At 39.3% G+C, this 13,633-nt stretch overlaps 1 protein-coding gene across 1 annotated transcript; it reads left to right on the top strand.

Moving 5' to 3' along the window:
• The first annotated feature begins 560 nt into the window (after positions 1–560).
• LOC128323393 (protein Hook homolog 2-like) lies at positions 561–12,511 on the top strand. The gene is made up of 8 exons (XM_053246430.1): positions 561–635; positions 2,507–2,621; positions 3,963–4,147; positions 5,105–5,241; positions 5,623–5,785; positions 7,796–7,954; positions 9,318–9,485; positions 11,227–12,511. Exons 2-8 carry the CDS (start codon positions 2,585–2,587, stop codon positions 11,341–11,343), a joined length of 966 nt encoding a protein of 321 aa, XP_053102405.1. The 5' UTR covers positions 561–635; positions 2,507–2,584; the 3' UTR covers positions 11,344–12,511.
• Positions 12,512–13,633: the final 1,122 nt, after the last annotated feature.

The following is a 13,633-nucleotide window of genomic DNA, read 5'->3' as shown; positions in this document are numbered from 1 at the left end:
TTATTTATTTATTATTTATTAATAAATTGCATTTTATATCCCGCTCTCCCTCCAAGGAGTGGTGTACTACATTCTTAAGTTTCTCCTCACAACAACCTTGTGAAGTAGGTTAGGCTGAGAGATACGTGACTGGCCCAGAGTCACCCAGCTAGTATCATGGCTGAATGGGGATTTGAACTCGGGTCTCCCCAATCCTAGTCCAGCACTCTAACCACTACACCACGCTGGCTAGCCAAAGTTAAGACATTTGAGTCCCATGCTAACTCTCCCATTGAAATCAGTGGTGCTTAATGGTGCTAGGTTTTGGCTGGATTGCCCCACTCTATTCCCCCCCCCCCATTTGATAGAATCTGAATTGGGAAAAAGTAGTATTGACTTTTGCAATCCTTAGCACTGCAGAAATTATAAAATCTCTTAAGAGATGGTCTTTTCTCAAAAAAAAAAGGAGAGAAAGAGAAACAGAGTTATTATTGATTCAGAGAATTAATGTGAAAAATGTTAGCAGCATAGTGATGTGGTCTTCCAAACAAATCTGACTTAATTCTGTGCCATAAACCAGAGAGAGGGCTAAAAAAGCTACCAGTATCCAACCCAAATTTACGAGAGAAGCTGAACAAATATTGCAAAAAATCAAGGTAATTTCCTAAGTGTTTACTAGGGTGTTTCTTGTCTTTTTTTTTTTTTTTTTACATTATCAGAACTAAGTCTGTTTTAAAAATTGTTTGTTCATTAGTGTTAAAGGTCAGGACTCAAAGTCTCTGAGCAAATGGTTCTGCATGCATTATGAGGAGTTTTTAGAACCTCCTTTCTACAGCAGCTCCATCTGAGCCTGTGTGTATGTTAAGACCAGCTGTGGAGGCCCTCCTGTGTACCTTGTCATGGTCTTCTGAGGCAGGGTTACATGGAGGGATCTCTTCCATGGCTGCATCTAGTCTGTAGAACTAGACCAGAGCTGCACAACTACAGACTTCCTGCAGAATTGAACTACAACTCTAATCATTCCTGACTATGGCTGGGGATGATGGGAATTGTGGTCCAAAAAGAGCCGGAGGGCCAAAGTACTGTAGCCCTGAACTACTGCCCAGGGAAACCTGTCTGGCCTCCTTCCTAATGACTTTCCATGAACTTTCGAAGGCCTCTCAATTCCGACAGCCATTTGCCTGGCTGGTTGCTTAAATGTTACTATAGGGCTATTCATTTAACCAGGAGCATGGGGGGCGGGCAAGAATGAGCCTAGTTTCTCCTAGGTAATTGTTGTTCTCTTCTTTGCTGCGCTGCCATGCACCTACACGATTCATGCTGCTCCAGGAAGCGCAGGTCTTTGGAGGCCAGGACAATGTGTCCTGGCTTTGGGATATTCTGCCAATGTACCACACATTGGAGGATACCGCCATGAGTCGGGCACTCTAGGCACCAATGTGTGCTTGGGCTGTTAACAGCCCAACCCACAACCCCAGCACCAGGTTTAAGAATGCACTTGTGCCCTTAAACCTTGGTTAAAAGCCAGGGTAAAAAGTAGGGTTAGGCAGTGCAAGGATCTATGTGGGTCTTGGCATTGTACAGGAGCAGCCTAACCCAGAGTGGGCTGCTTAGTCTGGGTTAAGATGCTTGTGAGAATAGACTTTGTGCCTCTCAGCTTGAGCGCTCTCTCTCTCTCTCTTTCAGTGACTGAACATCTCTCGCCTTCTGGTTTTATTGCTGTATTACTGTGGTTTGCCCACAGTAACATGCAGGCCAAAGCTGTACCGAGGCTCCTCAGTCCACCATCGCTCCCCGTTTGCTCCTTAAATAGCCCCCTTTTATTACAGCACACTATCATGCCATTAAAATGAGGAGCGTGTTTCCATACAGATATTTTACATTTGACATTTTTGCTCCAGTATCCATTGTGAGCAATGCACATGCAGAAGCCTACTGAACTGAGACCCATATGCCGCTAAGTATGCTGAGCATAGAGCTAGATTTGTGCATCCAGTCCTTGACGCTGCATGTGCAGTTCCTGGGAGTGAACATATACACAATGCCTTATACTGAATCAGATCGTTGGTCTGTCTAGCTAAGGATGCTGTCTGGCAGACAGGGGTCCTCCCCCCAGCCCAACCTAAATATGCCTAGGTTTGAACTTGGGGATTGTCTGCATGCAAAGCATGCATTTTCCATCTGAGTTGCAACTCCTTCTTCATGGACTGGATCAGAAACAAAAGTGTACTACTAAATTACCCTAGGTCATATATGAACTAGTTCGACATGACTAAGCACCACTGAAATAAATGGCACAAGTTAGAAATAATTTGAATCTCCTTGATGAGATGTTCAGTCACTGAGTGAGAAAGAGCGCTCAAATTGAGAGGCACTTTGGGTCTTAGTCATGACTAATTTAGATCACATTGGGTCGCATACTGCCTAACCTTTATTATTTTGTTGTATTATTGGGCTTCAGCCCTTATCTTTCAGCCAAAATAAGGACAATTGAATGGTTAATTTATATACTGTATATATTTTAAAGGAATTAGAGACTACAATAAATGCTGCTCAAATAGACATTTCAAAGAAGAAAAACAATGCCAAGATACTTGAAGCTGAAATGCAAGCGAGACGCAGACATCTTCAAACACTCTCTGGTAAGAAATAATTGTTTAATTGGTTGTCATCTGTATCCTTACATTTAGGATATTTTTATAACATGAATAGATGTTGGGTTGGCTTTTGTATATGGCCATGCCTTTCTCTTTTATGGAAGCAGCAGATATATATAACATACCAGATCTAATCATACATAGCATACGATTCATCCATCATGAGCATGACCCACAATTTTGAATATAACAGTCAACCCATAGTGGTTTCTAATTCCATGCAAAGGCATTTACCCATGATGAGTAATTTTGCATGACACAGTCAACCAGTCGTGGTTTCTAATTCCTTTTTAAGGAATTGGTTCTCATGGTGAGCAGTTCAAATGACAGTTTCACATGCAGGTGAGCAGGCATGGAGTCAACTGTGAACATTACAGTTCTATAAATTGGCACTAACAGTGATAAAATGAACTACTTCCTCAGTCCTGTATAAGCACACTTCTATGTGCATATAACTTGATAGACTAGAAGCCTCTGTTGGATCCCCACTAGAATATGTGCTATCTAGCCCTACTGCTTGCTTTCAGTGAAATCCAGATGTGACTCCTCATTCACTTTCCAGCACAACTAGTTAGGCAAAAATACCTTTCTTCATGCAACTAGTGGAGGTTGCTTTGTAACTCTTGCACCAGGAACTAAATCAAAGGATGAATGTGAAAAAATGTGAGTTTCTAGAATTCCATCATATTTCTCTGATACTCTATATGTGCTTGTTCAGGGGGAAAATTTCCACTGTCCTCTATACTTTTTACACAACATCCATTTACTCTCTATCAAAATTAAGTCCCCCCGCCTCAGGTCATATTGGTGATGTTGCACCCCCAACTCTGACCAAAGCTCATTTGAAAGTGGTAGACAGATGAGAGGAGATGGGACCCTGATGGTTTGCCTTATAGCTTACTTCTAGGATCTACAGGGATGCTGAAGAGCAAAGACAAACTTCTATAAAGCTTTGTCATAGAAGAACCAAAATAACTTCTATACAGATTAACAAGGAGTAATATAATTATCTTAGCAAGCTCTGTACTATTGCATAAGAAGCTGCTTTAACAGCAGCAGCTCAAAATATGTTTGTTCTTAGATCATACTTTGGTTGAGAACTCAGCTGCACATCAAAGTTTTACAGCCCTGTCCTAAACATGTAGACTTGAAAATAACTCCAGCTTAGTTCAATGGGACATAAGTATATGTAGGACTGAAGCCTTAAACACAGATGTATTTTATAATATTGAACCATATAATTTTGAACTTATAATTTTTTCATTTCAGAAAAAAAAAATTAAAGTCTACAATAAAGACTTAATATATGAATATGATTTCCCACAGATGCAAATGCTCAAGAAAAGCTGGCATTGATGGAGGATGCTACAAAGCTAAAGAAACTGGTCAATATCTTCATCCAAGATGTTTCACACAAAGAAGGAGAACTTCTAAAAATTTGGCAAGAAGTACAGCAGACTGTAAATGCAGTGAAGGAAAAAGAACATAAGATCCATCTTTTGGAAACTCAGGCAAGCCATTCCAACTCAGTAAAAAAATATTTTCCAAAAAAGTATTTGCTATAGAAAATTGTCATATAGAGCTCAGTGACTATTTAACACTGGACTAGAATTTATTGGTGAAAAAGATGCAGGCTTCTGATTAATTCTTTGTCATGCCAGAGGCTACGTTTGAGCAATGAAGTAAGTGAATTTGCTATTGAAGATACCTTTCTGCTTAGTCTACAGCTTCCCTATATTTCAGTGCTTTGATTTAAGCTATTCAGGATATTTATTTATTTTTAATCACACACATTTAACAAAAACAGTTCTGGAAAACGTTCACAATAGGCTTTTCTGTACAATCAAAACCCTGATTTATTATTATTATTATTTTTAAAAATCAGAACTCTTTAATTCTTACTTTCCATCTGAGGATTTCTGGAAACTAGGGATCTCTAATCATTCTCTGTCTTGCTACATGCCTTCCAGCATATTCAGAGCTTTGACAGTTAAACTAGGTTCACACCCATAGGCAGCATGTTTACTCAAGAGGTGAGTCTCACTGAATTAGAGTGCTAGGTTTCATTTATCTCACCAGAAAGAAAGGAGGGCAGGATATTGACCATGGCTAGTGCACTTACAGGTCTCTGTGAATGAACATGAGCAACCACTAGGTGTAACATCTAATTGATCATGATTCCTGCAGGATCAAGGTCAGTAGCTGCTGAACTGCATTTGTCCCAGACACAAAACACAGCACATCCCATGCTAGGAAAATGTCCCCACAATAGATGTGGAAGCTGGAAGGTAGCCACCTGGGTTCAGTATAAGAAATGAATAACTGTGTCTTTATTGCTCTATAAACCGGTAACTGGAAAGGCTATGCCTGTGACTGTTTCTCTTGCTAGAAGAAGCGTTTAATCAAAACAGTAAAAACCTGGAGGAGGGGAATGTTTAGCAGTTACTCTTATAGTGGGCTTTATTCAGCTTCAGCAGCAGATTCAGCAGCATCAAGACATGGAAGAGAAGCTAACAAGAAGCAGATCAGAATGCATACAGCTGCAGGCATTACTTCATCAGAGGAGCTCCCAGTCTACACAACAGCATATTGCTAAAGAACTATGGTATGAACATACAGTAAGAATTTCATCGGTATAATACTTTTGGAAGAATTTAGTATTTACTGTACACACTTTGTGGCGTGTGTGTATGCGCACGCACACATGCAATTGCAGTATGAGCTCCATGTTCAGAATGTTTACAACCTTTACATTCTAGATGGAGACAAATAAGAGCTAAAGGCTCATCATTGCCACCTCTGGAGTGGCTTGGAGTTGGGTACAGCAGTCCTTGTTCACATGTCAAGTGCATGTACACCTAGAATTATCCTGCTTCTGCTCAGACAAGGGCAAGTAAACGTGATAATACTTGACAATATGTAATTGTGTGGCAAATGTTTTCCAGATTAGGCATGTGAGGTGACATCTGAAATTATTTACATCTAGTGAACAGGCTGAAAAACTCAGGCAAGTGCTCAAAGAAAAAAAGCTTTCAGCTGATGAGGATAAATACTTACACAACAAGATGGCAGAAAACTGTAGACACAGAACAAGGGAAAATGGCCACTTACAAGCTCAGGTACTTGAAGCAGCCCGACAACTAAGCAGAGTAAGTCTTTGTTTGCTACGCAACATGTTAGTTTCTGGTCTTCAGTGTCTTATATTGCAAAAGTTTAAGAAAAAAGTCAGATGTCTTCCAATCCAGTATTTTTATGCAGGTTGGAAAACATTAATTTGTGCGGTGTTGGTTGATAAATGGATATATTTGAAAAACCAGATAGGCTTAAGTATTTTGCAAGAGTAGTTTACCTACATTAGCCAAAACATCAGCTCACTGAACTGGGTTTACAAATCCCAGGGCTGGTGTAAATGGAAAAGCTTGTTACTCACCCTCAGATGGGAACACTAGCATGGGCCAAGGCTGGCAAAAGCTTACCACTCCCTTAATCTGTCTCCTATGGGTCAGTCTCTTGTCCCCAGACCTGAGAACAGTGGTGCATCCCTGTTCTCCCTGTAGTACAGTAATTATAGGGCAAGTAGACCAGCGCAGGGGGGAAATGCTTGACTAACAAGCAGAAGGTTCCTGGTTTGAATCCCTGCTGGTACTATATCGGACAGCAGCAATAGAGGAAGATGCTGAAAGGCATCATCTCCTACTGCACGGGAGGAGACAATGGTAAACCCCTCCTGTATTCTACCAAAAGAAAACCACAGGACTCTGTGGGCGCCAGGAGTCGAAATCAACTTGATGGCACGCTTTACCTAGACCAGAACATGATCTGGCAACTAATGCATACTTCTGTAGCTGTTTTAGCACAAGTTACAGCAATTGCTAAGATACTAAAGGGAGAGCAAAGTGGAAGAACCATAGTTCTCAGGTAATGTCACATCTATATAGCATTGCTTCTGCCTCTAGCACTTTGCTCATTTGGAGGAAAGCACTACCTGCACTGTGTATAATATGCTTCCTCCCCGTGCCAAAGAACCAGATACAGAGCCACAGGGTGCAGGTATACAGGTGAAACTTGGAAAATTAGAATATCGTGCAAAAGTCCATTAATTTCAGTAATGCAAATTAAAAGGTGAAACTGATATATGAGACAGACACATTACATGCAAAGCGAGATAAGTCAAGCCTTAATTTGTTATAATTGTGATGATCATGGCGTACAGCTCATGAAAACCCCAAATCCACAATCTCAGAAAATTAGAATATTACATGGAACCAAGAAGACAAGGATTGAAGAATAGAACAATATCGGACCTCTGAAAAATATAAGCATGCATATGTATTCAGTACTTGGTTTGGGCCCCTTTTGCAGCAATTACTGCCTCAATGCGGCGTGGCATGGATGCTATCAGCCTGTGGCACTGATGAGGTATTATGGAAGACCAGGATGCTTCATTAGTGGCCTTCAGCTCTTCCGCATTGTTTGGTCTCATGTCTCTCATCCTTCTCTTGGCAATGCCCCATAGATTCTCTATGGGGTCGGGTCAGGCGAGTTTGCTGGCCAATCAAGCACAGTACACGGTATACTTTTCAGAGGTCCGATATTGTTCTATTCTACAATCCTTGTCTTCTTGGTTCCATGTAATATTCTAATTTTCTGGGATTGTGGATTTGGGGTTTTCATGAGCTGTACGCCATGATCATCACAATTATAACAAATTAAGGCTTGACTTAATTCGCTTTGCATGTAATGCGTCTCTCTCATATATCAGTTTCACCTTTTAATTTGCATTACTGAAATTAATGGACTTTTGCACGATATTCTAATTTTCCGAGTTTCACCTGTAGTTTCACAACACTATGCCATATTCATGGGTGGATGGTGTCACCATGGAATACGCATACCCATTTCAGACTAGATCAGGAAAGCTACATGGAACTGTTCAATTCTCACTACAAGACTGTTCTATTGTAGTACATGAATAGTGCATTCTTCATGTTAAGCAATTGGAAGGCCTTTAACACTAGAAGAATGAAGTATGCTTAAGTTACTGCTGTGAAGTGAAACAGTGGGCAGGAACTTGGCAGCCATCCCCTTGCCTGTGCTGTGTCACTCAGTGATTATGTGTACAGTCGGATTGGCTAATGCACCATCTGCAAATGCTATAGGAGAGACAGCTGAGAGAGGAGGAAAGTATCTCCCATTCAAGAAGGGTATCTGAGCTAGCATGCGGGAGGGAGAGGACACGGCAACTTGAGATGAAGCTCACCTACCTGGAGACCCAACTACAGGATGAAAGACAGAGAATTCTTAAGGCTCAGGAGCAGGTGAGCCTGCACACTCATATTTTAAACCAGCTGCATTGGTACAATATAAATGTGACAACAGCACGTTCCAGTTTTTGAAAATGAAAATACAAGGACAGGATTTGACAATCAAGTTGCTAACAGATATAGCTATAATTCTCCAAAATGGGAAAGAGTTCAGTGGGGTATAATAGCTTTACACCAGCAATTTCCCCCAAAGTCTAATATATTTAATATTATTGGTAATCATAATGCTCTACTAGTATGAAAATTGAGGAATCTCACACTAGTACTTGCTTTTGTCCAAGCAAAAGCCTCTTTTCAAAGCTTTTTTGCATGCAATTATCTGCCTTTTCACTACTGCCTATTACTATTTTTTTCTTTTTAGGACATAGGATGCTACCATATACTTACTGAGTCAGACCTTCCTGATTCAATCTGAGTGGAATCTACAATTAACTGAGCAGACATCAAAGAACTTGTGTGCTTGTGTACATGCACATGCCTTAGAGCAACACTGATGTAGTCTCTCATTCATATGCAAACAGGGTGGACCTTACTTAGCAAAGGGGACAAGTCATGCTTGCTATCACAAGATCTCTCCTCCCACCTATCACCTTTATCAAGCCTGATATTTTTTTCATTTGATTATTTAACAACATGAGCATTTTCCCACTATAGCATGCCAACCATAGTCTTGCAGAGACCTATGGAGAAGTTCTTGTGTAATGTTTTACATTTTTGCAAGCCTGAGTTTGAGCCTTCCTAGTTGCATGATATCAGGCTGTCTGTGAAACCCAAAGTAGGAAATACTGTAGTTGGTAAGGCAGCTGGGCATTTATTTCCTAATTTTTGCAAAGCACCTACCATGCTTTTAGCAGTAACCATAGGAGTGCTTTTTGAGAAAGGTGAGAAAAACATGAAAGAGAGATGGAATCTTATGTTCCACCCATGCTTCAGACTATATGCAATTAGTCCTCAGGAGCATGTTAATATCTAGCCAGCTCATTGAGTCTAATAAGTACAGGTTTTACACAATTAGACCTATGTACTTAAAAAAAAATTACTAAGGAAGTTGACTGGCCTGTGGGAAGCTTGTTGCAATTGTTCCAGAGATATGTTTTTTTAAAAAAAGATACAGCAAGTGTTAAACTGGTTTTTCACAAGACTAAGTGTATTCAAAAACAGGCCTTTGGATCTTATTAAAACAAACAGCCCTCACAATTCACTAGTGCTGAAGTTAGCAATACAGCAGTGGTTGTCAGTGTGCTCAGATCACTGAAGTTACTTGTTTACCTTTATAACCATAGGAAGAAGCCTATGATGCATGCAATGTTTTATCTACATCTATACATTAAGTGCTAACTGAAATCTTTGGCAATAGGCATTTTGTCTACAGCAAGAAAAGAAAACTGTGGCTCAAAATGAGCAATTGCTTCAGTCACAACTAACAGATTTAGAAAGGTGTCACTCTAAAGTTCAACTGGAAAATTCCAAGCTGCAATTAGAAAAAACTCATTTAGTTGAACATATTTCTTACTTACATAAACAGGTAAGTAAAGCAGTTCTGAAATGGCGGTCCAATTGCCTTTCTCCTTCATAAAGATTAGAGTATAAATGTAGAAATTGTATAAATTTTAGAAATTGAAGAGATGTTGTATGGTTCGTTACCAGAAAGATGTACTCCAGGGGTGGTTAGGATTGTATGATGAATGTATGTTCACAATGCAAGCACAAAAATGGTCAAGTATAGAATTCAGCATCTATGAAGCTTAAGCAAGTTCCTAGCTTTTGTAACAGATGTAGAAATCTCAAAAGCCAATAGGGAATTAGAATTTCCAGTGGTCAGAGGCACAGTACTTCAGGATGCTCTACATAACTGGGTCCCTCCTCATGACTAGAAGCAGACAATATTTGTTTAACTTGAATTACATAGGTCACAGCATTCAGTTCTCCTTAGTAAAGAATTTAACTGTTTCAGACTCTCCTAGAAAGCTATGGCTTTAGAGGGGCTCTAAGAGGAGGCTGTCTTTCCAACCAATGTGTGCAAAGCTAGTACTGGGTTTGGTTGTAGGAAGCCCAGTTTAAAATCCTCATACAGTATATCTATTATACTGTATATAATATATAATAATACACACTCTTCAAACGACCTGGGCAAGTCTAGAAGTATCAACCTGAGCTCCTTAAAGAGAGATTCAAATGTGATAGACACTCTCTTCCAAATCTGTTGTACACCAACTGCTACTGCACATTCCAAAGGGACAGCCATATTAGCCAGCTGCAAAGAGATTGGCAAAAGCTAAGAAATCTAGTAAATTTAAAGGCAGCATGACCCAGCCCAGAAACCATTCTGTCAGATGCCTGAAGTCTAACCAAGTAGGGTCTGACATAATCTAAAGCATATGCTCCATTTATTAAGATGCCATACTGTTTGAGGCAATGGAGTCAGATGCCTAGTGGAGGGGCAGGGTGGGGCTGCTAATGTGTTGTGTGGGAGCATGTTCAGAAGAGTATGGATCATTTAAGTGTTGACACACATGCACGTAAGGTCTGCATGTGTGCAGTACCGCCAGGCAAGGGGAGGGGCAGGACAAGAAGCCATGGAGGGCATTGAGACTCCCCAATGTGGTGTAGTGGTTAGAGTGCTGGACTAGGACTGAGGAGACCCAAGTTCAAATCCCCATTTAGCCATGATACTTGCTGTGTGACTCTGGGCCAGTCACTTCTCTCTCAGCCTAACCTATTTCACAGGGTTGTTGTGAGGAGGAATTTACACTGCTCTGGGCTCCTTGGAAGAAGAGCAGGATATAAAATGTAAAAACACACACACACAAACATGCCAAATTGTATGCACAAAGATGTTAGCCAGTATTATCTACACACTTTCAGTATATCTTGGCAGACTTAATTCCTAGAAATTTAAGAAAGAACAGTATCTCATTCTCACTGAACACTAATGTGCATGTCAGGGCTACTCAACTTTAGCCCTCCTGCAGATGTCTGCCTACAACTCCCATCATCCCTGACTATTGGCCACTGTGGTTGGCGATGGTGGGAGCTGGAGTCCAAAAACAGCTGGAGGCTGCAGTTAAATAGCCCCAGTATAGGGTATCACATGTAGGAACAATTTTCCCCCCTTTCCTAATCTTATTAGAATATCCTTTGGCATTCTTTTCAGCAAGAGTAACATGTTCAGTGTATGCAGTCTTCCAACTATGAAGATTTTTTTTCTTTCTAACATACTTTTATTGTAGATACAGGATTAATACATGTCTTTTTCCATTACCCAGATTTCTGAAAAGGAAAAGGAAATCAATTTTCTGTATAGTCATGTTAATACGTTGTCCAGTGACCTCAGTAATTTGAAGTTTGAAGGTGAGAAGACCTCTACTCTGCAGAAAGAATGATGGAAAATGAGCTCTCTAGTATGTTAACACCGAGCAGTGAATCTATGAGCCAAGTTTGAGAATCAGTTATTGACTGTCCTATTTTAAGTACGTAATTAAGTCATTTTTCTAAAAAATAGTCCCTTTAGATGAAAAATTGCACTTTATACCATGATACAGTTCTTCTAGGACTAATTACTACAAAGGAGTGTTCTGAGATTAATTAAACCAAATCTTTTGTTTCAGTCACAACCTAAAGGAGAAAGGGCACTCAGCTTACTGGAGGCTGACTTAGCTTTAATTTTTCTTTTTGTTAATTAAAGCATCTTCTGAATTTTTCAGGATTCACTAAACAAAGTAAGCATCATTAGTCATCAGTTCTAAGTGATGGAATGGAACTTGCATGGTATTCTGTGGCATGTAAGAATGTTCAAAACATCCATGAAATTAGTCACCATCATCACCCTACTTCCAAACTTTGGTTCCCATTAAAAAGCCCCAAAGGGACAACTGTTGATAACTGAATGATACTTAAAAGTAGGCAACCTTGGTTCTCCAGCTGATGCTGAACTCCCATTACCCCCAGCCATAATAAATTGTGGCTGGGGATGATGGGAGTTGTAATTCAGGAACAGCTGGAGAGTTAAGATTGCCTGTACCTGCCAAAGAGGGAAGAAACTAACATCAGAAGTTCCTTCAATTACTATCATTTCTAGTTGTTTAGTCCCTGAAGATGGCAAGAGAAGGAAATTAGTAACTGTCACAGCACCCCAGTTCCTCAAATCTCACATGGTTGGTACCATTCCTGATATAATATTCTGCCACTGCCCCAAGTGCTCAAAGAAAGCAAGTTATACACAATACAAGTTCTTCCACTTGTTTTCTAGAAAATTTGGTAGAAAAGTCAGGCTTTTGAAATACAGTATATACAATCCCACAGCAGAACTGAGAGTCAGGAACAAATCCTTTAGCCATGCTGCTTTGTTTAATAACCAAATTAAAATTGTTATTTGGTATGTCTTGTGGAATTGGGTAAACATTCTCAGGCTTTTGTGTTTGACAGAACTCTTACAAAGAGCTAGATGATGTATGATTATAAGTTGTTCAGCATAATTAAGAGGTTTATAAACACTTGTACCTTGCTCTACCAAGTGCTAAAAACAATGTAAAATAAACTAGTTTCTAGCAAGTGTGACTTTAATAGAGTGTGTGTGTGTGTGGGGGGGGAATCTGCCTCTATTTATAAAATGGTTAGTAATTGAATAGTAATTGAACTGTTGTCAAAACTGAATGATCAGGTGGTTTTCTGAAGGACAAGTCAACAATTTCTTAAGTTATTTAACATTTCACTGTCTATTTCAATAAAAGCAGCAACAAGTTTTGGGATAGAAAGAAACAACTACATTCAAGAAACAGTACTGACCAGAGAGTTAAGCTATCAGCTCTCAAAATGCAGGTTATTGATCCAAGTTCAACAGAAGTACTGAATAGGTCTACTTGAATACTTCTCAAAAAATAACCCGAACAAAAAGCACAACAATTCTGTAGTGTACCAAGTGTATATTTCAGTTTACTGTATGCAATCTAACAACAAATTTGGTCATAATTTACCAGATATACATAAATGATTTAAGTAGTAGCAAAAGGAGATTCGGTTTCAAGAGAATAAGTAAAATACATTAAGAATGTAAAGCCAGGTCCAGTTTAAGCATTAAGTGAGTAGTATGCTCTAATAAAGCAGTTTTAGGTGAATTTCTCTTATATATATATATATATATATATATATATATATATATATATATATATATATATATATGCAGATCTACCAATTGTAAACTATTTTTAAGGGGGATAAATGGGATGGAATAATCTTTATACTATAACTTACATATTCACAGAGCAGAACATTTACTTAAACGTTTAAAATACTTCCCATATTATCTTTGTCCACTATTTTCTACTTTGGACCCCACCAGAATTACACATTACTCATTTCAGTCTAGAACGAGAATAAGATGTATTCAGTTTTGTTTTGTTTTTTAAAGCAGAACTGAGAACTACCCATCTGTCAGGTTTACAGTGATGTGGAATCTACCAGTGAAGCATTTGGATAGAAAAGGTTACAATTTAATACCCATATAATTCAATATCTGTTTCATCCTGCAGAAACAGTGTCTAACATTAAGCCATTGTACTGAATAAGGGATAATAAAGCCATCTCTTTAAATATATATATATATATATATCTCAACTTTGATCAGATGGAGCACCATTAAGATTCTATCTGTCAAAGCAATTACCACACAACTAC

This window comes from Hemicordylus capensis, chromosome 4 (assembly GCF_027244095.1).
Source record: "Hemicordylus capensis ecotype Gifberg chromosome 4, rHemCap1.1.pri, whole genome shotgun sequence".
Classification (NCBI taxonomy): Eukaryota; Metazoa; Chordata; class Lepidosauria; order Squamata; family Cordylidae; genus Hemicordylus; species Hemicordylus capensis.
Note: the sequence above shows the minus strand (reverse complement) of the source record. Positions and strands in the feature narration are given on the sequence as shown.